Source organism: Podarcis cretensis (assembly GCF_951804945.1).
Source record: "Podarcis cretensis genome assembly, chromosome: 8".
Taxonomy (NCBI): Eukaryota; Metazoa; Chordata; class Lepidosauria; order Squamata; family Lacertidae; genus Podarcis; species Podarcis cretensis.
The window spans coordinates 42,243,997-42,266,176 of NC_137177.1; the positions used below are offsets into that span (position 1 = coordinate 42,243,997).

General features: G+C 39.9%; 1 protein-coding gene across 2 annotated transcripts in view; it reads left to right on the plus strand.

Annotated features, from left to right (window-relative positions):
- Nucleotides 1-450: 450 nt before the first annotated feature.
- Nucleotides 451-22,180, plus strand: part of PRMT7 (protein arginine methyltransferase 7) — a 28,370-nt gene continuing 6,640 nt past the window's right edge. The window contains exons 1-14 of one of the 2 annotated variants that reach the window (XM_079988283.1): nucleotides 451-564; nucleotides 2,752-2,920; nucleotides 4,334-4,370; nucleotides 11,533-11,682; nucleotides 13,159-13,267; nucleotides 13,610-13,722; nucleotides 14,266-14,507; nucleotides 15,481-15,661; nucleotides 16,973-17,100; nucleotides 17,330-17,468; nucleotides 19,279-19,362; nucleotides 20,659-20,706; nucleotides 20,964-21,053; nucleotides 21,829-21,990. In XM_079988283.1, the coding sequence (XP_079844409.1) occupies nucleotides 2,826-2,920; nucleotides 4,334-4,370; nucleotides 11,533-11,682; nucleotides 13,159-13,267; nucleotides 13,610-13,722; nucleotides 14,266-14,507; nucleotides 15,481-15,661; nucleotides 16,973-17,100; nucleotides 17,330-17,468; nucleotides 19,279-19,362; nucleotides 20,659-20,706; nucleotides 20,964-21,053; nucleotides 21,829-21,990 (1,578 nt within the window). In that variant the 5' untranslated portion in view covers nucleotides 451-564; nucleotides 2,752-2,825. Of the gene's footprint in view, nucleotides 565-614; nucleotides 908-2,751; nucleotides 2,921-4,333; nucleotides 4,371-11,532; nucleotides 11,683-13,158; nucleotides 13,268-13,609; nucleotides 13,723-14,265; nucleotides 14,508-15,480; nucleotides 15,662-16,972; nucleotides 17,101-17,329; nucleotides 17,469-19,278; nucleotides 19,363-20,658; nucleotides 20,707-20,963; nucleotides 21,054-21,828; nucleotides 21,991-22,180 lie in introns of those variants that run through there. The other variant, XM_079988284.1, reaches the window with a different exon arrangement.

Consider the following 22,180-nt stretch of genomic DNA (forward strand, 5'->3'; position numbering starts at 1 on the left):
TGCTTTTAGTTCTCTCCCGCTTTTCAGTGGAGTATCATAGTAACAAACGCCAGAAATAAAAGGGATATCTGCATAGCACGACGAATTTCCGTACCAAAACCAAGTATAACCTATCAATATTACAAGCTTCCAGCCAACGCAAGCGAGTTCACACTATCCTGAATCTTATTTCCCTAGTGCATTATAAAGAGAATCCGTTTCTCCATAAAAAGGGTTCTTTTTCATGCATATCGATTGATTATATTTCCACTGTACTTGTTATATTCTTTTTCGCTGCGGTTCTTGAGCTTTTTAGAAAATGAGGGATATTCATTTAAAATATTTATTCTGTATTCCATTTAGCTTTCTGCTGCCATCATGCCCTGCACACGGAGGCATCTAATAGCAACCGGAAGTGATTAAATTGTTTACTGTTTCTCTCTATGGTGTGCGGTGAAAGCCGCGGTAAATAGTAAAGGTGGGTACCTCCCCCCCCCCCGCTATTTCCCGTTTTGAGCGTTGCATCCTGGGAAGATGGCGGCGCCTAGCGCGTGAGACGAGCGTTGACTGACAGGCGGAGGCAAGGTGAGGTATTGGAGTGACCGTTAGAGGCGGGTGGGGAGGCTTGACTGGTTTTTGCGGGGGTAACCTCGAGCTGACGACCCTCAAGTAGAGCGTAGGAGGCTCAGCAGCGCACTCTGTCCTAATTAGGAAGCTCTTGTGCATTCCTGCGCAGAAGTCCTGGCCAAGGGGGCTCCTGAGCATGTCTAGAGTTCATTCTCATTTATTCATTTAAAAGCGTCGCCCCCCCAAAAAAAACCAAACACTAAGGCGGGCTCCCAGAGCCCCTTCCAGAGATCAGCCCTTGCTCTCGGACTCGCAATCTGAGATACGTGAACGATTGGAAGGAAGAATTGAAGGAAGGAAGGTGGGAGAGAAAGCAAACTTGGGCTAGTACCTGTAGTTCATAGCTGGTAGTTCTTCAGACAAAAAGATCCAGGAGCATGTGCAGAGTTCCCCACAGGGAAAGAAGCCATCCTCTTTATCTCCCCCCTCCCCCCCCCAAAAGAACCTAAGACTGAAATGGTCATGAGGATATGCAGAGTTTCACCTCAGGGAATGAAGCCAGCTTCCCTCCCTCCAAAAAGAGAACATAAGGGCAAGGATTGAATGTGCACATGCAGAGTCTTTCCGTCTAACATCCTTTGGACATCCAATGAAACTGGAAATTGGAACATTTGAGACGGATAAAAGGAGGTGCTGCTTCATACAGCACATAGCGAAACTATGGCGTTTCTCCCACAGAAAGCGGTGAAGTTCACTAAGCTGGATACCTTTCAAAGAGGACTGGACACATTCATGGAGGAGAGGGGTATCAATGGCTCCTAGCCATGATGGCTCAGCTCTGCCTTCACAGTTGGAGGCAGCAATGCTTCTGAATACCAGTGGCTGGAAACCATGTGAAGCGGGGGTGCTCTTGTGCTCAAGTCTAAGACTGTTGTATTTGGTATTGCATATTAGATTGTTTACAGTATGTGGCTATAGTGTACCTTAATTTTACAACAAAAGAGTTTTTTAGTACCTTAAACTCTTTTGCTGCAACTGATTCCCCCTGGAATGTATTTTTGCAATAATGGTAAATATTTGTAACATGATGTGTTAATATGTTTCAACAGTGGTAGAAGTAAGGTAAAGGCACCCCTGCCCGTACGGGCCAGTCTTGCCAGACTCTGGGGTTGTGCGCCCATCTCACTTAAGAGGCCGGGGGCCAGCGCTGTCCGGAGACACTTCCGGGTCACGTGGCCAGCGTGACATCGCTGCTCTGGCGAGCCAGAGCCGCACACGGAAACGCCGTTTACCTTCCCGCTGGTAAGCGGTCCCTATTTATCTACTTGCACCCTCGGGTGCTTTCGAACTGCTAGGTTGGCAGGCGCTGGGACCGAGCAGCGGGAGCGCACCCCGCCGCAGGGATTCGAACCGCCGACCTTTCGATCGGCAAGTCCTAGGCGCTGAGGCTTTAACCCACAGCGCCACCTGCGTCCCACCTGGTAGAAGTAGGAACTAGTAAATAAAATGTGTGGAAGCAAAATGGATAAATCAGATTGAGTCCTATGTCCTTTCCTTCTTCACACTACAAAGAATTCTCACTTTGTCCTCCCCTCTGGCACAAGCTAAGAAACTGTCCGAAAGATCAATGGTTATGTGTCTAAACTTGGAAAAGATACAACATACCAGATTCTAGTCCTGACCAGGAGTTACAACTAGGAGCAGGCTGACTAAGATAGCAGGAATTGATTGACTGAAGTAAGATGCTTGGTTCAGGTCTCACCTGTTTGCCTTATTTACACAGGAATAGCTTGGTCACCATTACATACTTCTGCATTAAAACAGCATCATTTTTACATTGCAGTTTGGAGTGTCATTCACTTCCAACATACACATGCATACTGCTTTACAAATGCAGCCACTAAACCTCATGTAATGCATTATGATGGCACATGGCAAATTCCTATGGCAGAAGCATTCAAGGCTTAGTTTTGTTAACAACAGCATTTATTTTATGCGTTCAAGATTCTTATATCTTGCTGTTTTTTAATCTGGAGCTCAGGATGGCTAACAATTAATAGATAAGCAATTATACAAAGCAATACTCTAATTTTCACCACAAAGCCATAGCAGCAGCAACTCAACAGCAAATAATAATATCAATAAAACAACACCTAAAAATAATTTATCTCCTTCTAAATGGTAACTTCTTTCCTTTTGCCATAGTTTTTTGATAATGAATCAAAAGCTAGAGATCATCTGAATAAAAGCTTTCCTCAAAACAACAAACCAGGGCAAGAATGAAGGTTTTTTGTGGAAGAGCCAATCCAACCACTGGAGCAGTGGAGTGGTTGGAGGAAGATGAGAACTACGATTATCATCAGGAAATTGCAAGGTATAGTGGGAGTTGGCTTTTATTTCATGCATTATTGTGACAGGCCAGTGTGTACTCCAACATGTTGGATTTAGACCTGATGAGTCCTGGATTCAAATCAATGTGCAGCCACATAAGCATACTGGTTGGCGTTGGGCTCAGCCTAGCATGTTTACCAGATCGTTGTGAGACTGGCAGTGGGGATATGTGTGCTACCCGAGCTCTTGGGGGGAAGGGGAATAAAAATCTGATAAAAAACTGTGATGAAAATGAAACTTGAATGCAAGAGTGAAAAAAGATATCTAATAACATCATAAAGTTTTTGTTTGTTTAACAAGGAACTCGAGTTCAATACAGTGCTAAAGATGGATTCAAATAACTTTTTTATATTTCCAAGGAGGAAGTGCTGATTGGTTCTTTGTGCCAGCATCCCTTGGTGCAACCTGTGACCTTTGGCACTCGTCACATTCTAATCAATCTACTTACTCTTTGAAAAGCTTCTTAAATTACTATTTTAAGACTCTGACATGTGACAAGGAACATTTGCCCCTACCTTTCTTTCTCATGCATGCATACCTTTTTGTTTTAAATCATGGGAGGATGAGACTGTTAATGGCTACTAGTCATGATAGTTGTGTCAGAGTATCATCATGAATATCTGAGGCAGTATGTCTCTGAATACAGTTAGTTGGGGATCATGAGCAGGAGAGTGCAATAGCACTTGTGTCTTTCGTGTAGTGCCCTATAAGCATCTGGTCACCCCATCTGAGAACTGAATGCAGGACTAGATAAGACTTTAGTCCAAGTCAGCAGGGCATTTCTTAAGTTCTGATAAAAGTTCTTCAAAACTCAGAAAATAGCTCACTACTCTGTGATTTATTTTTTCGGTTGGTTCTAAAATAAAGGTATTGATTCCTCATTCCTTTTAAAATAGGATTGATAGTCTAGAACTGAAGAAAACAAAAAATGCACATTTAATCTGAGCTTGTTGCAGGATCCCATGTGTTATACTCTATGGCTATCTCCTGACTCTCCTTCAGAAGCTACAGCCTTGTTGTCCTGGACTTTAACTGTATGCAGTTCAAGTGGGGAAAACAAAATCCTAGTAGTATATAGCAACAACCCTAACATAGCATGGATCTTACACCTTAGCCCTATGCCTTTGTACTCAGCAGTACATCCCACGCAGCACAAGGGAACTTACTCCAAAGTAAGTTTCCATAGGATTTCATCCTTTAGTTTCCTGCAGTTAAGGTTCATCTTCTTGTGAATAGCTGGTAATAACTTTTAAAGGGATGACTCACCATTTGTCAAGCCCACAGAAGGAGAAAGCATCCTCAGTTGCACAGCACTTTGTTGGTTGCATATTTTAATAGTAACACTGGTCCTGTTTGTCTGAACTGTTTTTGATCTGTAATATGAACTCTCTTACAGGTCATGTTATGCAGACATGTTGAATGACAAAGACAGAGTAAGTAATTGTTGTTTTCTTTTTTTAAAAGTTGATTGTTGGGATTCTGAAAGTTGCCTTATTAGCTTCCATTACCTTGACTTTGTTCCACTGGCTTATAGTATCATAGAATGAAAGAGTTGTAGAGTTGGAAGGGACCCTGAGGGTCATCCCGTTCAACCCATTGCAATGCAGGATTCTCAACTAAAGCATCCATGACAGATGGGCCATCCAACCTCTGCTTAAAAACCTCCAATGAAGGAGAGGCATTCCTTTTTTTTTTAATAAATGTTTATTAAGATTTTTTAAATACAAATGCAAAAATAATCAACAATATAGCATATATCATAACATATTTTCAAAACCTCTTTGGACTCCCTCACATCTCCCGCTCCCACTTACATCGTCTTAAATTTTAACCAGCAAATTGTCATCTTGTTTATATTCTTAGGTCCCATTCTTTTAAATATAGTCTAATAGTTCTCCAAATGGTTTATATTTTCCTCAATCTACTTATCGTCCTAATTCCATCTAGTTTAGTGGTGGTCAATTATTTATGATCTAGCATCCTTCTTAACATTCAATCAAATTACAATATTTTTGTAAATAAGTCCTAAATTTCTTCCAGTCTTCTTCAACCCTCTCCTCTCCCCGGTCTCGGATTCTGCCGGTCATCTCAGCCAGTTCCATATAGTCTATCAGTTGCATCTGCCATTCTTCCAGTGTGGGTAAATCTTGAGTTTTCCAATGCTTGGCGATGAGTATCCTTGCTGCTGTTGTTGCATACAGGAAAAAAGTTCTATCCTTTTTTGTCACCATCTGGCCGACCATACCCAAGAGAAAGGCTTCCGGTTTCTTGGGAAAAGTATACTTAAATACCTTTTTCAACTCATTATATATCATTTCCCAGAAGGCTTTCACTCTAGGGCATGTCCACCAGAGGTGAAAAAATGTTCCTTCATTTCCTTTACATTTCCAGCATTTGTTATCAGACAAATGGTATATTTTGGCAAGTTTAACTGGGGTCATGTACCATCTATATATCATTTTCATTATATTTTCCTTCAAAGCATTACATGCAGTGAAGTTCAGCCCAGTGGTCCACAACCTTACCCAGTCCTCAAACATAATATTGTGCCCAATGTCCTGTGCCCACTTTATCATAGCCGATTTAACCATTTCATCTTGTGTGTTCCATTTTAACAGCAAGTTATACATTCTTGAAAGTACCTTAGTCTTAGGTTCTAACAATTCTGTTTCCAATTTCGATTTCTCCACCTGGAACCCTAACTTTTTATCATTTTTAAAAACTTCCTTAATCTGAGCGTAGTGTAACCAGTCTCGCACTTTATCCTTCATTTTCTCCAAACTCTGCAATTTCCAATTGTCTCCGTCTTTTTCTAGAATTTCCCAATATTTCGGCCATTTGGCCTCCATATTGAGTCTTTTTCGGGCCTTAGCTTCCAGAGGCGATAGCCATCTCGGAGTTTTATTTTCCAATAAGTCTTTATATTTTGTCCAGACATTAAACACTGCTTTCCTGACAATATGGTTTTTGAAGGCCTTATTGATTTTAACCTTATCATACCATAAGTATGCATGCCAACCAAAAGCATTATTAAAACCTTCCAGATCCAATACGTCAGTGTCCTCGAGAAGTAGCCAATCTTTTAGCCAGCAGAAAGCTGCGGCCTCATAGTACAACTTTAAGTCCGGCAGGGCAAAGCCCCCTCTCTCTTTCGCATCAGTTAATATCTTAAACTTAATTCTGGGCTTTTTGCCCTGCCAGACAAACTTAGAAATATCTCTCTGCCACTTCCGGAAGCACTCCGTCTTGTCTACAATCTGTAGTGTTTGGAACAAAAACAACATTTTTGGCAATACATTCATCTTAATGGCAGCAATTCGGCCTAACAAAGAAAGTTTCAATTTTGTCCAACTATCTAAGTCTCTCTTAATTTCTGACCAACATTTTTCATAATTATCCTTGAACAGACTCAGATTTTTTGCTGTTATGTTTACCCCTAGGTACTTTACTTTTTTAACCACATTTAATTCTGTCTCTCTCTGAAACCGTTCCGACTCTGCATCCGTCAAGTTTTTTCCCAATACCTTAGTTTTCTGTTTGTTTAATTTAAATCCCGCCACCCGACCAAAGTCATGAATCAATTGTAATACTCTTTTCGTACTAGATTCTGGCTCCTGCAGGGTCAGAACTAGGTCATCTGCAAAAGCTTTGAGTTTATATTGTTTGGCTCCGACCTGAATTCCTTCCACCCACCGGTCCCCTCTGATCATATTCAGCAACACCTCCAGAACCGAAATAAATAACAATGGGGAAATAGGGCAGCCTTGTCTTGTTCCTTTTTCGATTTTAAACTCTTCTGTAACCACATTGTTAACTATCAGTTTAGCCTTTTGTTCTTGAATATATTGCATCAATCCCATTCTCAAACCCCCGTCCCACTCCCATTTCTTTTAGATTTCCCTTCATAAATTTCCAGGAGATGTTGTCAAAGGCCTTCTCCGCATCAATAAAAATTAATACTGCTTTTGTGTTTATGTCTGTTTGCAGGTGGCGCTGTGGGTTAAAGCCTCAGCGCCTAGGACTTGCCGATCGAAAGGTCGGCGGTTCGAATCCCTGCGGCGGGGTGCGCTCCCGCTGCTCGGTCCCAGCGCCTGCCAACCTAGCAGTTCGAAAGCACCTCCGGGTGCAAGTAGATAAATAGGGACCGCTTACCAGCGGGAAGGTAAACGGCGTTTCCGTGTGCGGCTCTGGCTCGCCAGAGCAGCGATGTCACGCTGGCCACGTGACCCGGAAGTGTCTCCAGACAGCGCTGGCCCCTGGCCTCTTGAGTGAGATGGGCGCACAACCCCAGAGTCTGTCAAGACTGGCCCGTACGGGCAGGGGTACCTTTACCTTTACCTTTACTGTTTGCAAAAGTTCTAGAATGTCAATAATGTTCCTTGTGTTGGCAAACAAATGTCTACCTGGGAGAAAGCCCGCCTGGTCCTTGTGAATTACTTCATTTAGAACTTTTTTAAATCTAGTTGCCAAAATGTCTGCAAATATTTTGTAATCCACATTTAAAAGAGAGATGGGACGATAGTTCTTAAGTTGTGTCTTTTCAGCTTCCGTTTTTGGTATCAATGTGATGAAGGCTTCCTTCCACGATTCTGGCGCCCTCTTCCCCTCCATAATTTCATTGCTGACCTCCATCAGTGGTTGTATCAAATAGTCTTTTAATGTCTTATAGTACTTGGAGGTCAGCCCATCTGGCCCTGGAGATTTGTCCAATTTCAAGTTCTGAATGGCTTGTTCAATCTCTTGTCGTGTTATTTTGCAGTTCAGGATTGATCTATTTCCTTGTGACAATTTTGGTAGACCGTTTTTTTCCAAAAATTGTTTAATCCCAATCTCATCTTGCGGCCCTTGGGTATACAAGTTTTTAAAGTATCTCTGGAAACACTTTCTAATATCCACCGGGTTCTGAATATTTCTTCCTTCAATCTCTAAATTTGTGACTGTGTTTAGCTTTTGTCTCTTCTTCAACTGCCAAGCTAGCAGTTTTCCACATTTATTCGCCAATTCAAAAGTTTTTTGTTTCATTAATTTAATCTTCCACTCTATTTCCTGGTTTATCAATTTAGAATATTGTGCTTGATGAAGTTTAATTTCTCTCAGAATCGGCTGTGACTTCGGATTTGATCTTAACTTCTTCTCTAATTCTTTAATTTTCTCCAAGATTTTGTCTTTCCTCTCATTTTGTGACCTTTTCTTTACAGCATTTTGTTGTATCAAGAACCCCCTCATCACGGCCTTACTTGCATCCCAGATGATTCTTTTTTCCACCGTAGTGGTCATATTTATCTCAAAATAATCCTTTAAAACTTTTTGGGCCTTCTTAGAAATCTCCTGATCTCTAAACAGATTGTCATTCATCTTCCATCTAAAGGAGCCGGTTGGTAATAGTGTCATGTCCATCTTAATCGCATTGTGGTCGGAGCAGGTCTTTGGGCAGATTTCCACCTCTAGATATCCATATTTGGTCGATTCTTGTCCAAGTCAGTTGGGCTTCAGAGAAAAATGTTCCTTCTCTTCCCAAGGGGTTCTTTGTCCTCCAGATATCAATCAAATCCATATTGTCTGTCATTTAAAAAAAAGTCTTTGGTAGTCTGCCGTCTTTTGTAACATTTTGGCTTTGTGACTTATCCATGTTAGTTGATACGACCCCGTTCATATCTCCCATCATAATGATGTTGTTGTAATCCAGATAATCCAGCATGGTCTCGTGCAACTTCTTATAAAATTCCGATTTCCCCTCATTTGGTGCATAGATTCCTAATATCAAAAGCTTCTCTCCTTGATATTGTATCTCAATTGCCAAAATTCTTCCATGTTCATCTTTGAATAAGAATTTGGGTGACAGGCTCTCTTTTGCATATATCACCACACCTCTCTTCTTTACTCTATCCGAAGATATAAATTCCTGGCCAAGTCTTTTATTTATTAACACTTTTCTGTGGAGCCTAGTCACATGTGTTTCTTGCAGGCGAATAATGTCCAATTGTTCTTTTTTTAATATGTGAAATATTTTCCTCCTTTTTCCGGGATGTTGCAGCCGTTTATATTCCAGCTCAAAAGTTGCAGAGACATCCTGAAATAATCTGGTTATTCTTCCCGGGGTGGTATCTTATTCGTTGGATCTTCAGGTTCCGAGGGTGCCGGTACCGCCGGTGCTCCAGGCCCAAAGGGTAGTTCAATTCCTTTTTGGAGGTCCTCTCCGTATGCAGTCAAGAATTTGTCTCTATCTTCCAATGGTCTAATTTTCACCTTCTTCCCTCTGAAAGTAAAGGATAATCCTTGGGGAAATTCCCACCTAAAGATAATTGAGTTGCCCCTAAGCAGTCTGACCAGTTCCAAATAGTCAGATCTAAGGTCCAACAGCTGTTTAGGAATATCTTTGTAAATTTCAATTCTTTTATCCAAAATGTCCAGTGACTTTCCGTAGTGTAGGCCCAAAATCTTATCCCTTTCCTCCTTTGATCTCAGTGTTATCAAACAGTCTCTGGGCTTCTCTTTCTTTACTAGTCTTCCAAGTCTGAAAGCTGAGACGATCTTAAAGTCCTTTTCCTCTAGGTTCCAAAACTTGGAGAATTCCTCTAGGTTCCAAAACTTGGAGGCATTCCATTCCACTGTTGAGCAGCTCATATTATCAGAACATTCTTCTTTTTTAAAATAATGTTTTTATTTATTTTCATGGTATAGAAGATAATTTTTGAGAAAACATTGCTAAAACAGTAAACAACAAATAACTTGTCCTGACAAAATTACAGACTTTTATCATGCCACATGTTAAAATTTCATTTGATTAAGAGATAATGCCACATTTCCCCGTGAGTGTAGTTGGAATTTTCTTTCTTGTAACGTGAAGCTGTTGTCTTGCTTGTTTCCCATACTCTTTGCATTAGTATAGACACAACTGAAACCATGAGTCATTCCTTCCAACTGCTTCCTTCTTGCAGTTTCTTGCCCCTTTAGCAGGTTTTTGTAGCGCCGCCTCAGTTTCCTGTGAAGCTATTATTCCTGGTACCAGGTGTTCCCCTGTTGTCTGTAGTATTGTCTCTCTACCCCTCCGGATTTAGTTTAAAGCTCTCCTGATCAGGCTTGTGAGACTATTAGCAAACACATTCTTGCCAACTGCTGTGTGGTGCAACACATCTCTTCCCAGAAGTCCTTTCTCAAGGAAGTGACTTCAGTGTCACAGCCACAGGGTCTTTCTCCCTTTTCCGGTGACACATTTCTGGTGGGTCCAAAATTATTTAAGGGAAAACTTATAACACTTTTATTTTTAAGAGTTTGTGGTCTTTCAGCTGCATTTTATATTATTTCTGTGATAGCCCCTTGAGATCAATCTTGCCAGCAGTTCCTATTTTCTTACCATCATGAATATGAGATCAAGGCATTTCCTGTTTGTATAAGTTGCTGCTTTAAGACAGCATAGAATTTTAAAGAGAGAAATTCAGCTGTGTACTGTTGTTGCAAGTGTAAAAAACAAATGCTTTGATGTTGGCTTTTCGAGGTTATTTGTTTGATGGAGAATTGAGCAAGATAACTAGACTTTTGTAGAAAACAGTCAGTGGTTCAACACTATATTTTGACTAACACTTTTATTTTAATTTGATTTTAATAGAATGATGTGAGGTTTTAGTGCTAAATTTGGAGAAACAAAGCATAGATTACTTTAAAATGCATTAGTTAGTTGATTTAATTTCCTTTGGATCCTGTCTAGTCATGAGTGCATTTTGATAATGAACCCTCTGTGAACATTCCATCTGCTTATCAAGGGTTTCTGCGATATTCATGTACCCTGCTTTCTTCTTCAATAAAATTCCTTTTCAGATGGCAAGATTAAATATTCTTCAAAAGAAGCCTCCAGTGATTCTCAAAAGTGTTTTTTTTTAATGAACTGTTTCAAAATTAAATCTTGACAAAGCTAAGGAATGTGTTTATTATCTCACTAGCTTTTTTTGGTAGCTGTTCCTTTAATTAATTTTTTAAGAAGGTGACATTTTTTTAAAAAAAGATGTCAGGGATAAAAAAGGCCTGTCAGAAATCACTTCCTGAAGGGAATTTTGTCCATCTGTATCGGGCTTTAAATGCTTGCAAATTCCCAGGTGTCTCTATTTGAAAAGAGTTGGCAGGAAAAGGATGAAAAATCATAGGCAAACTAACCATTTCTCTTAAAGCAATGCAAAGCAAAGCAAAGCATCCCAAGCTTCTGCTGCTGTGTATTCCAATATTTAGAGGGTTTAAAAGTTTTATTTAGAATGAAATACTTAAAGAGGATTGGGAAAGAGAGTAATGGGAATATCAGTTGTTCTTAAAGTGCTGGGGCTGCATTCTTGTGAATAGTATTTAGCTTTAGCTTTTCCTCCCTTTAATGTTTTCAGACATTTATCATGGAGATCATACTGAATTTATCAGGCTTCTAATAAGTGTACTGCAAACAAAATCTTATGGATCTGCATATTGATTATCCACTGAAAAGATAATGCCTTTTAACCTACGACATTTAAATGCTTGCAGATTCAAATTTATTAATCTTGGAGGGCATGTGTCTCACATTTAAACAAACATTGCTCTTGTTGAAGCAACTGTCAGGTTTGTCTTTTTCCACAGAATGCAAAGTATTTTCAGGGTATTCGTGCTGCAGTGGACAGAGTGAAGGAAAGAGGAGACAGAGCCATTGTCCTAGACATTGGGACTGGCACTGGACTCTTGTCTATGATGGCAGCTACAGCCGGGGCAGATTTCTGCTATGCTGTTGAGGTAGGTATTATTGCTCCCCTATCCCTACGTACCAGATATAAATCAGTTATGCAGGAGGCAGATCCTTAAAGCAGATTTGTAAACAAAATTGTATGTGATAGGGACTAATATTGCTCTGGTCTGTGTGTTTATTCTACAGCCATCTGTACTTTCCTTATGGCACTCTTTTGTTCCTGAAACGTTGCTTTAATATTTAGTATTCGTTGTCCTTATCGTTGCTAGTAAAGCACAGTGTTCGAGAAACTCCACTTTGGATGGTGCATTTCAGTCTACTTTGTATTCCCCACTCCTTGAAAATGGGGCAAAGCAACCAAAGTATCTCTGAGCTTAATCCAAACTAGCTCTGCTTAATATAGATGCTTAAACTATCCATGATTAATTCATCCCATTGATTTTGATGAGGCTATTCTAAGCATGAGTTGGTCTGGATTGCTGTACGGTATCTTAGGAAAGTTTTAATGTTATATATTTATTCAGAGTAATAGTGAAATGAATTTTAGTGCTGTAATTTTAGTTTGGGTTTGTTTTTTGCTTTTGAAAAAGCATTGACTCATGAAAACAGACTTTTTGGTCACTGGTGGTGTGTAGCCATCTGTTTCCCCCCTCAACTTTCATTTCATATTTACATTTTGGCAAGGAGCAGTTCATTTCTGGCAGCTTTGGAGGTGGAAGGCAGTCTTGTTTTGCCAGGGTTCATGCCTTAATTAGGTACACATTTTAACATTGCCAGGAGGTATGTGCTTCATTGGAGGTCTCATCTGTGCTTTTGAGAAGGCAAAGTTAGATTTCTCAGTCTTTGCCAGAGAGCAGACTCTTGGCTCTTATTAGAAACCCAGTTTCTTTCTGTTGCCTAGACCAGTTAAAAATCCCATCCAACTTTTGTATGTATTGGATCTGAAACTGGGCACTAATGGAGTAATCCTATGCATGGCTGCTCAGACATAAACACCATTGAGTTATGTGTATAGGATTGAAGCCTAAGTGATTAGATCTTTCATGCAAGATGATAAAATATAGGCAGGGATTCTTAATATAAAACAGCAGTTGGTTGTTCTCATTTGTTGTGCTAGTTTGTATGCTTAATTTAACTTAGTAGTAGTTTTCAATTGTATTTTTCCCTTATCTGCCCAGGGCACATACATTTATGTTTAAGGTGTGTGATTTAAATTATGTAAACAAACACATTTTTAATCTCCTTGGGAAAAGCCACAGACAGGTACTACCCAGTACCTACTAAGTCTTCTATTTGGCAGCATTAAATGTGCTTAAATGTTTATCCTGTGGTAAGTATTTCCCATAACACAATACAGTAATTTTCTGGTGGTGTTTGTACCTTGAATGTAGGTGCCATTAGCTTGGTTGTGTTCTTGAGAGCTGGTGTAGTGTAATGGCTGTGTCTCTGTGCTGTGTCCTAGGAAGTACCTGATTCAAATGTTACTTCAGATCTATCTAAATATAAGGATTATTATACTGCAGGTCTTCAAACCTATGGCTGATACAGCTGTGAAGATAGTGGAGAAAAACGGCTTTAGCGACAAGATAAAAATCATCAACAAGCACTCCACTGAAGTCACAGTGGGGCCTGGTGAGATTAATGTGGACTGTATTCTCATGTTGCATGGAACAAAGGATATCTTTATTTAGTTCTTTGTTTCATTAAAACAAATTGTATGCCATCCTTCAAACATGTTTTTGGAGTGGTTTACATATAATAGAGGCTGGCTTCCTCTGATTTCAAGGAAGGGAGGGGATGAGAAGGAAGAACAGAAGGGTCACAGCTGTATAGAAGAGAACAGAAGCAGTCCTGAGGCCATTCCCTATCTCCTATTTGAGGTGACTTAACATTAGCACAGCAGCCTGCTTTGAAAAAGAAAGAGAAAAGAAAGAAACCAGCAGACTCCTATTTGTCTTGTGCTATGCTTCCTAGATGGAGACATGCAGTGTCGTGCAAACATCCTGATAACAGAGCTTTTTGATACCGAACTGATAGGGGAGGGAGCTTTACCATCTTATGAGCATGCCCACAGATGTCTTGTACAGGTAAGGAAGTGAGCACTGTTCACAGATGGTGTCATGTAACAGAAATTTTATTCTTGCAAGCTTACAGATTGATTGTAGCCAATCATTTCTTTGTTTTGGATCGGTTTTGTTACTATTAGTTTTCACTAAAGATATTCAAAATGGCCTTCACAATTCATAATAGACCTGTCATAATCTGTACCTGTGTTGGTTGCGCATGAGAAACAAGTAACTTTGAGAAAGCTTTCACACATTTTTGGCACAAAAATGCAAAGTATAGTAAGTATATGAGTCTCTGTCCACTTGAGGACAAGCATCATTGAACTCAACAGGAATACCTTCCAAGTAAACATTATGGTATCAGTCTGTGAGATAAATAGGAACGCACGTAAAGAGAAGGTTCAAAGGCATTGAAGAGTGGGCCTCATATTTACACCCAGAATCCAAGTTTTATGTACAGCCTATATATTTTCTAAGAAGTTCACATTTCAGAGCTTGCTTTTATTCCAAGGGCATATAATGAACCTGCTTCAGTTTCCTTTCTCTTTGTTTTCAAATGATTAGGAAGGATGTGAGGCAGTGCCTCACAGGGCAACAGTATACGCCCAGTTAGTGGAATCCCAAAGAATGTGGTCCTGGAACAAGCTATTTCCCATTCATATTCAAGCAGAAGATAGTGAGAAGATTATTGTCTCACCACCAGAAATGGAGAACTGTCCTGGTGCTCCTTCAGTCTATGATATCCAACTGAATCAGGTGTCCTTGCATGACTTCACGCCTCTCAGTGACGTTGTTACAATGTTCAGGTGAGTGCGGCTTTTATGTTATATGTTTAAACCATTTTTATACTCTGCCTTTTAATCTTCGATTATCAAGGCAGCTTAAAGCATCATTTTAAAACAATGCCTCATAAAATAATAAGTAATCTAATAAAACATAGTCTGTGGAAAATTCAAAGCAGTAGTAAAATCAAAGCCACACCAGAAACCCACAAAGGCCAAGGAAAACAAATGTTTCTGCTTGATGGTCTAAAAGCCATCAGATTTGGTGCTAAATGAATGGGTGGTGGGCCCTGGTATCCACCTCATTTCAGCCAATGAAGCCCCTCAGAACCATGTCTCCTTCCTTGAAGAACTTACTAATGGGATTAATATGGGAGAAGGAGGTCCTTCATATACCCATTTTGCAAGTGGGGTGGGTGGGAACCTATGGCCCTCCAAGTGTTGCTAGACTGCAACTATCATTCCTGGTCATGCTAATGGAGGTTGATGGGTTAGAGCTCCAACAACATCTTGAAGACTATATGTTCCCCACCCCTTATTTAGAGCTTTATAGGTTAAAACTTGCACTCTGAATTGTTCTTGAAGGAAACTGGTAGCTTGTTTGTTTGATGGTTTGTTTGTTTAAGTACTTGTCCTTACACAGACACACCTGGGTATCCTATATATTATAAATACATTTAAGAGGGAAGTAGCAAACTCCTAAGATCAAATGGTTGATGGTATATGAAGTTGTTGGTGAGAAGTTGCTGAGCACTTTAATGCATTGTGATGTTTCATTGATGACTGACTGCTGCTGCTCTTGGTCAAAACTGTCAGATGCAGTTTCAATTTCTACAATTTTTAGAAGAGCTCTGTTCAGTTCTATCGTTGTGTTTATCAATTCTGCTCTGTGTGTATGTTTGTGGTTAGAATCACAATGTTTATTTCTGCCTAACAACCTGAATGAAAATAAGTAGCTATTTAAAATGAACTGATTGCAATTCATTATTTTCCACAGTGTAGATTTCAGTAAGCCAGTAAGCCGAGCCTCTGCCTACTACACAGTACATCTGGAGGCCATAAAGTCGGGCAAAGCCCAAGTGGTCCTGTCCTGGTGGGATATTGACATGGACCCCGCTGGGTCAATAAAATGTACGATGGCCCCATATTGGGTGCAATCCACCTCTGAAGATATCCCGGTAATGTACTGAACCTCTTGTAAATTCTATTGCCTTCCTAATATTTTAATGCTGGCAGATTGAACTAAAACCATATATGTGGGCAGATGTTAATTTGTCCAGCTCTGTAAAATGTGCCATTTTCACTTTTTGGCCTAATTCGAATTTGACTCTGGACATTCACCAAGGGAGGGGAACAACACCAAGTCCATGTGCAATTCCATACAGGCATCTCATTTGACTTGGGTCACCACCCCCTGTGCAGGCATTGTTAGTATGATAGGCATGAGTGGATGTTGTGTTGTTGTGTGCTGACATAGCATGTTTAGAGGCCAGTGATCTAACTTACCCAAGGCACCAGCTGCATGAACGTCTGCATAGTTATGCTTTTGGAATTTTTTGTGCATGTTGTTTGTTGCATCTTAGTTGGACCATAGTTCAGTATTTAGAGAATGCTCATAAAGATTCTAAACATTTGTGCTAAACTTTCAGAAGTAAACTAGTTCTCCTAAAATTGTCCAAATCTTGATAATAATGTCTAAGTATATGGCCGCTTGCAGTTTTTTAGCTACTTACTGCCATGGATGGAGTTGTACAAAAATAAACAATGCTCTATGATTGCAGCAGGTTAGTGACTTTAAGTAAGATTAGGATTCCATTGGATTTGCCATCTCATCTTCTTTTGACTTTTCTAGCATATAATGCATCAGGGTAGGCAATATGCTTTCTGCAATTCCTAATTTCACTAAAGAAAAGGTATGTTTTTGGACATTGTGGTTATAGAAATGAATGTGAAAGGTGACAGCAGAACATTAAATAAATGCAGAAGGGTGATGTTAAATCTCCATGAATCCTTTAAACAATAAGAGATTATGTTGCTGTGAATGTTTCCTCATGATTACATTGTAAAACAGGCAGTTCCCAGCATTAAAGCTGTATCAGGGGTAACCTTGAGTGGGGTTGTTTAGGTATGAACAAGCATTGGAGCTTGCCCAAATTGTGCTCTTTATTTCACTCCTTTACTTTCTCCTGTATATCTTTGTGTCACATCCTTGGCACTATATGTCACTTGGTTGTCAGACAGGGATCCTGCCAGCGTTTGATGTGTTTCTTTCTGTTGAATGCATAAACATCCACAGCTGTAGCTCAATTGCTTTGCATGCAGGAGGTTCCATGTTTAATCTCTAGCATTTTCAGGTAGGGCTGAGAAAACGGAGTTATCTGCATTATCCCATTGCCATTTACTGTTTGGTTTTTTTATCCCACACAATCCATTTTTATTTTGAATTACTAATTGTCTGCCCCTTTTCCATTTTGTTTAAACCTTTCCAGTGGAGAGATCATTGGATGCAGTGCGTCTATTTCCTTCCAAATGAAGAACTTGTTCTCCAGGGCCAGAATGTGGGCCTGACTGCCTTTCATGATGACTACTCTGTGTGGTATAAGCTTCAAAAAGGCAGGTAAGTAAAGATAGGAGGCAGAAAGGGATACTCATGATTGAACAAAGACTGTCAGGCTGGGATAGTTTGTTTTCTCAGTGAATGTAAGTTGGGGGGGGGGGGTTACTCTCTCAGTCCATGAATGGCCATAGGTGTTGTACCAGGCATAGCTGGTAAAAACCATTTATAATGTAAACATTATCTGGGGCAAACAGAAATGAGTTGGTTTCATTCATTCAAATGTTTTTAGAAATGAAGACGGCACAACTGCTATCCAAGTTGAAAGTCCTGTGTGTAGGTGTCAGGCCCACCTGTTGTGGAATAGGCCACGGTTTGGAGAACTCAACGATCAGAATCGAACAGCGCAGTATTTACAGGCTCTGCAGAAAGTGAGTAAGATTTCCCAAATCCAATATGGTATCTTCTTCCCTCAATCTCTGCACATTAGGCATCACTTCACTGAATTTGGGTGAAGAGCTGTGTACACGCCTGCTTCTTTTTTTAGCTTATTAGAAGAGATGGTGAGTCACAAAGCCAGCATACTGTTTTGCTTATTCACTGTTGATACTTGATGTACCTCCCGTTGCAGGGAATTCTGTATGGTTTTTAATGCAATGGACCAATACAGCTATCATTCTGGAAAGCAAGTGAAAGTAATTTCTTTCTGACTTTAGTGTGCAATGCACATGAGAACAAAGCAGAAGTCCACCAATTTGTTTTTAAATAGCTGGGGAAAACCATACAACCTGGTAAACGAACAAAAAACAAAATCAGATTATATTTATTAAATAAAATACTGCCTCTTCCATTTGTTCTGTAACTACGTAGAAATGTCAGGATGAGCAACAACAAAATGAACAGGAAGGTAGGAACTCTGATGGGACAGAATAATGGGGCAACTGCAGGAGATGCTGGGGGCTGCAAGTTGCCTACCTGTGACTTAAGAATTTAAATCTCTTGTAGTGTCTGTTGTAGAGTCTAAAGATATGCCTGTTAAGACCTTGCCTATCTTGAGATGCTATGAGAGTTGCTAAAATCTCTCTAAGCAATACAGATAAAATAAAAATCTACAAGGAACCAAGGAGCAGGTTGTTTTTCTTTTTTAAAAAATCATTTATAATTATTTGATTTTTAAAGTGATGCTTGGGAACATTTTTTTGTTTAATGATACAAACTTGTAAAAAGATAGATTTAACCATACAAGCCTAAGTTAGAGGTTGAGTTTTCCAGTTAGAGCAAGTATAGTGTTGAACAGCATATTTGATCAGCAAGCCTGTCAGCTAAGTTTTTCCTTCGGTTCCATCTGGTTGCCCTGTCCTCTGCACTTGAAGTAAATCTTCTTTCTAAGTCTTTTGTGCTATCTTTTCATCAGCACCTAATGACTGAAATACTTACAAACAATTTTTAATCCTTCCTAACTACTAGGGCAAGAGTAGCGAAAGTAGTGTCCTCAGTCAGCATCTCCAATGGTCAGGGATGATGGGAGTTGTAGTCCAAAACATGTGGAGGGAACCATTTTGGCTATCTTTGTGTTAGAATATGATGGTGGGATCCTTAAATAGCATAGAGAGGACTGTTAGACCAGAACTTCAGGTAGCCTTCTGCCCAGTTTCTTTGAATGGACATTGAAGGTGTGTGTTTCTGTTGGCTACTTTCACCAGGTATTGCAAACCACAGTTGCTCAAGTATCAGTTCCTGGAAACCACAGGAGGGGCCAATGGTGTGACATTCAGGTCTTGCATGAGGGTTTCCCACAGGCATCTTATTGGCCACTGTAAGCACAGGATGCTGGAATAGATGGGCCACTGGCCTAATCCAATAGGCTCTTCTTGGGTTCCTATGTACTCTTTCAAAAACTGCTTTGTTTTTCACTTTCCTTCATGACCTGACTTGGCTAACTGGATCATGTCTTGGTGTAAAATGAAAAAGAATGTGGATTTAAAAATTGAGTCCATAAATATGCATAGTGACAATGTTTTGTGGTATTCCTCTCACAAGTATTTACCTTTCTAATGTAGAACATGCATCCTTTGCCTTAAAATGTCATGAATTCTACTTGAAACATGGAGATTTTAGACAGACTTTGGGATGCAACAATGCTTAGTAATTTCAAACAAGTGAATGTGTCAGTCCTTAATCAGTGACCTTTTGCATCTGGAAAGGAGGAAACTGCTGACAGCTTGTCTTTTTGCTCTGAAGGTTCTGAAGCCAAACAGTGTTTGCCTCAGCATCAGTGATGGCAGCCTCCTTCCTGTGCTGGCTCACCATCTTGGAGCAAAAGAGGTACAACCCCACCCCCAGTCATTGAAATGTTTGCTATTTTTAATATGTGCTGACTCTTCTATTCCTCTATACATTTAAAAAAAAATTATGTTATGTTATATCTATTTATCTTTAGTGCTTTTCCTTAAGGGCCGTCTGTGACATTTATTTGGTCTTCCACAACTCTTCTGAGCATTGAAATTGCTCCACCCAGTCTCATTTGCGGCCTCTTACTCCCAGAACTAGTGGGAATAACTAGTGTTCTTTATTTCAATACCTCTCTTCCAACCTCCAACCCCCCACCTTTTTTAAGAAGCTTTGGCACCCTTTCATCCTCATCTCCTCCTGAAACAAAGAAAAAATATTTGCATTTGCCCTTGTTAGTCTTGTTTCTCTTAGAGCAGCCTTCTCTGTTTTGCATCCATTACTGGCAAAATTTAGCTTGTAAGTTCCTTGGGTACAGACCTGTTACTGCTATCAGTATACAGTTTTGCAGAGTATGTTACTCATGATAACAGTTATCCAGCTGACTGACTGGAGTAGAATTCTTAATCCCCTAGGTCCTGCTAAGTTACGTAGATAGATAGATAAACTTTATTCGCATTAGCCAACGGCCTTAGCAACATAAAACAAGCAATATATACAGTTAAAAAGACAACAATGGGTAAAAAGGGCAATCAAATGACCAAGATTATCGTTCGGCCCTTAATCTCATTGCACCCTTGATAAACCTAGCAACCTTTGCTATTGTCTGATCATTTTGATCTGATAATAGAAAGAACAATGTGGTCGCAGATGGGCGGCCTGGGATGGTAAGTAAGAGTGGGGTGATGATCTCATTCCTCAGATCTTTATAAAGGGGACAGGACAGGACAGGTATAGCTCAGTGGCAGAGCATTTGACTGCTAAGTTATGTAATGGAATGGGCCATGCCATGCAGTATTTGTGCATGTTTATATATATATTTATGTATTTAATGTATTTAATATTTATGTATTTAATTATTTTATCGAGATTGCTTAAGTAGGTAACTGCTTATTTGAGCAGTTAATTGCTATACAGGACATTCTTGATGTTCTTTGTAAGTCTTGCTCTTGAGTCTTTATTGGCTGCTTGCAAAGTGGAGCAGGGCAACAGACCACACATAACCAAGGGGTGTTACACCAATCAGAATGGAAGTGAGAGCATCATTCAAGGATAGGAGTTTCCCCAGTGAATCACCAGTGTGGTCCTTTCATTGCTCATGGGACAGGTATTCCTTCCCAAATTTCCACCCAAAATTGCAGGTCTGATTAAGTCAGTGTGTTCTTCTTCTAGGTGTTTACACTGGAGAGCTCTGCAGTTTCTCATTCACTCATGCAGAAAGTAAGTAATGAATATTGGAGTCACATCTGCATGCAACTGCTGTCTTATGTTTATTACTCCTCCTGTTTATTTTGTTTTCTTTTGTAATGGCAAAAGTGCCTGCCCACTATGAAAGTAGAGCATTTTAGTTACCCAAAATAAGTCATTTTACATTTCAGAATATTTTTGCGTTACATAGTTAAGAAGAGGTTTCATTCTTGGACAACAGTAAAAAACAAAACACTAAGACCTTTCTTCTTTTCTTTTTCATAAAAAAGATTTTTAAGGCCAATCATCTAGAAGATAAAATTAAAATAATAGAGAAACATCCTGAATTGTTGATCTCTTCAGATCTTGAAGATAAAAAGGTAAGATAACTAAATGTCTGTGTGACCAAAACATTTTACTCTTTGAGAGGATAAGCTTTATCAAACAAAGCATGTCAAGAGATATTTCCCTCATTAGTTGGCCGCTGAAGTTGTATGCAATATATAAAAGTTAAGTAGTAGCTCCACTACTGGTCTTTAGAGTGGTGAGGTAGTTCACACATAAACGGAAACCTTGGTTTGACACTTCTTGAACAAGTATTCAGGAGCTTTGTGGCTCTACACCATGGTTTGATCTCTGAACCCACTCAGTATGTTGGGCAAGACTGAGAAAATACAATTACCTCTTCCAAATTGACTGGCAGTTTAGTTTTTGTGTTTGTTATGGCTTTTATAGCTAAACAAATAAAAATACTACTACTACTACTACAAAAATGTCTTAAGGGCTTTCTACATTCACTCAAGCTCCAAAGTGCTGTGAAATTGCGGCTGTTACAGGCCATACCATTTACAGATGCATTACATAGGCAATATGTCATGGTATCCTGCGTTGAGTTTAGATCAATCTTTACCATCACCTTAGAGCTGGCTGACTGGCTGGCAGTGGCAAACCCAGGTCCCGAATTTGCCAGTTCACTGGAATTGACACACGGAGTCCATGCAACTGAAGCTACCATTCTACGTTGCATGTACTCAACTGGCAGCCAATCCCACCTATGCAGGATGACAGACTTGGAAGGCCTGCCAAATGGAACAAAGTGTGGTCTGTCATCTTGTTGCCCATCTGAGCCTCATGTATGTTTTCCCTCACCCCAAGGTATCACTTTTAATTGGTGAACCCTTCTTCTCTACGAGCTTGTTGCCATGGCACAATTTATATTTCTGGTACGCCCGGACTGCCCTGGCAAGCCACCTGACAAGCGATGTGACTGTCCTGCCCCAGTCTGCTTCACTTCACATGATGATTGTGGAATTCAAGGTAACAAAACTATGTCTGGTTTCTGTTTTGCCCCCAGGGCAGTGTGGGTAGGTTTAGTTACAATACTATGCTTTATTTATTTAAAAAAACTTGCACTTCATCATTTAGCCAAAAAGTCTTCCAGATTGCAGCTACAAAATCAGTAGTAAGCTAGATCCTTGGACTTACACTCTAAAAAGACATGACACAC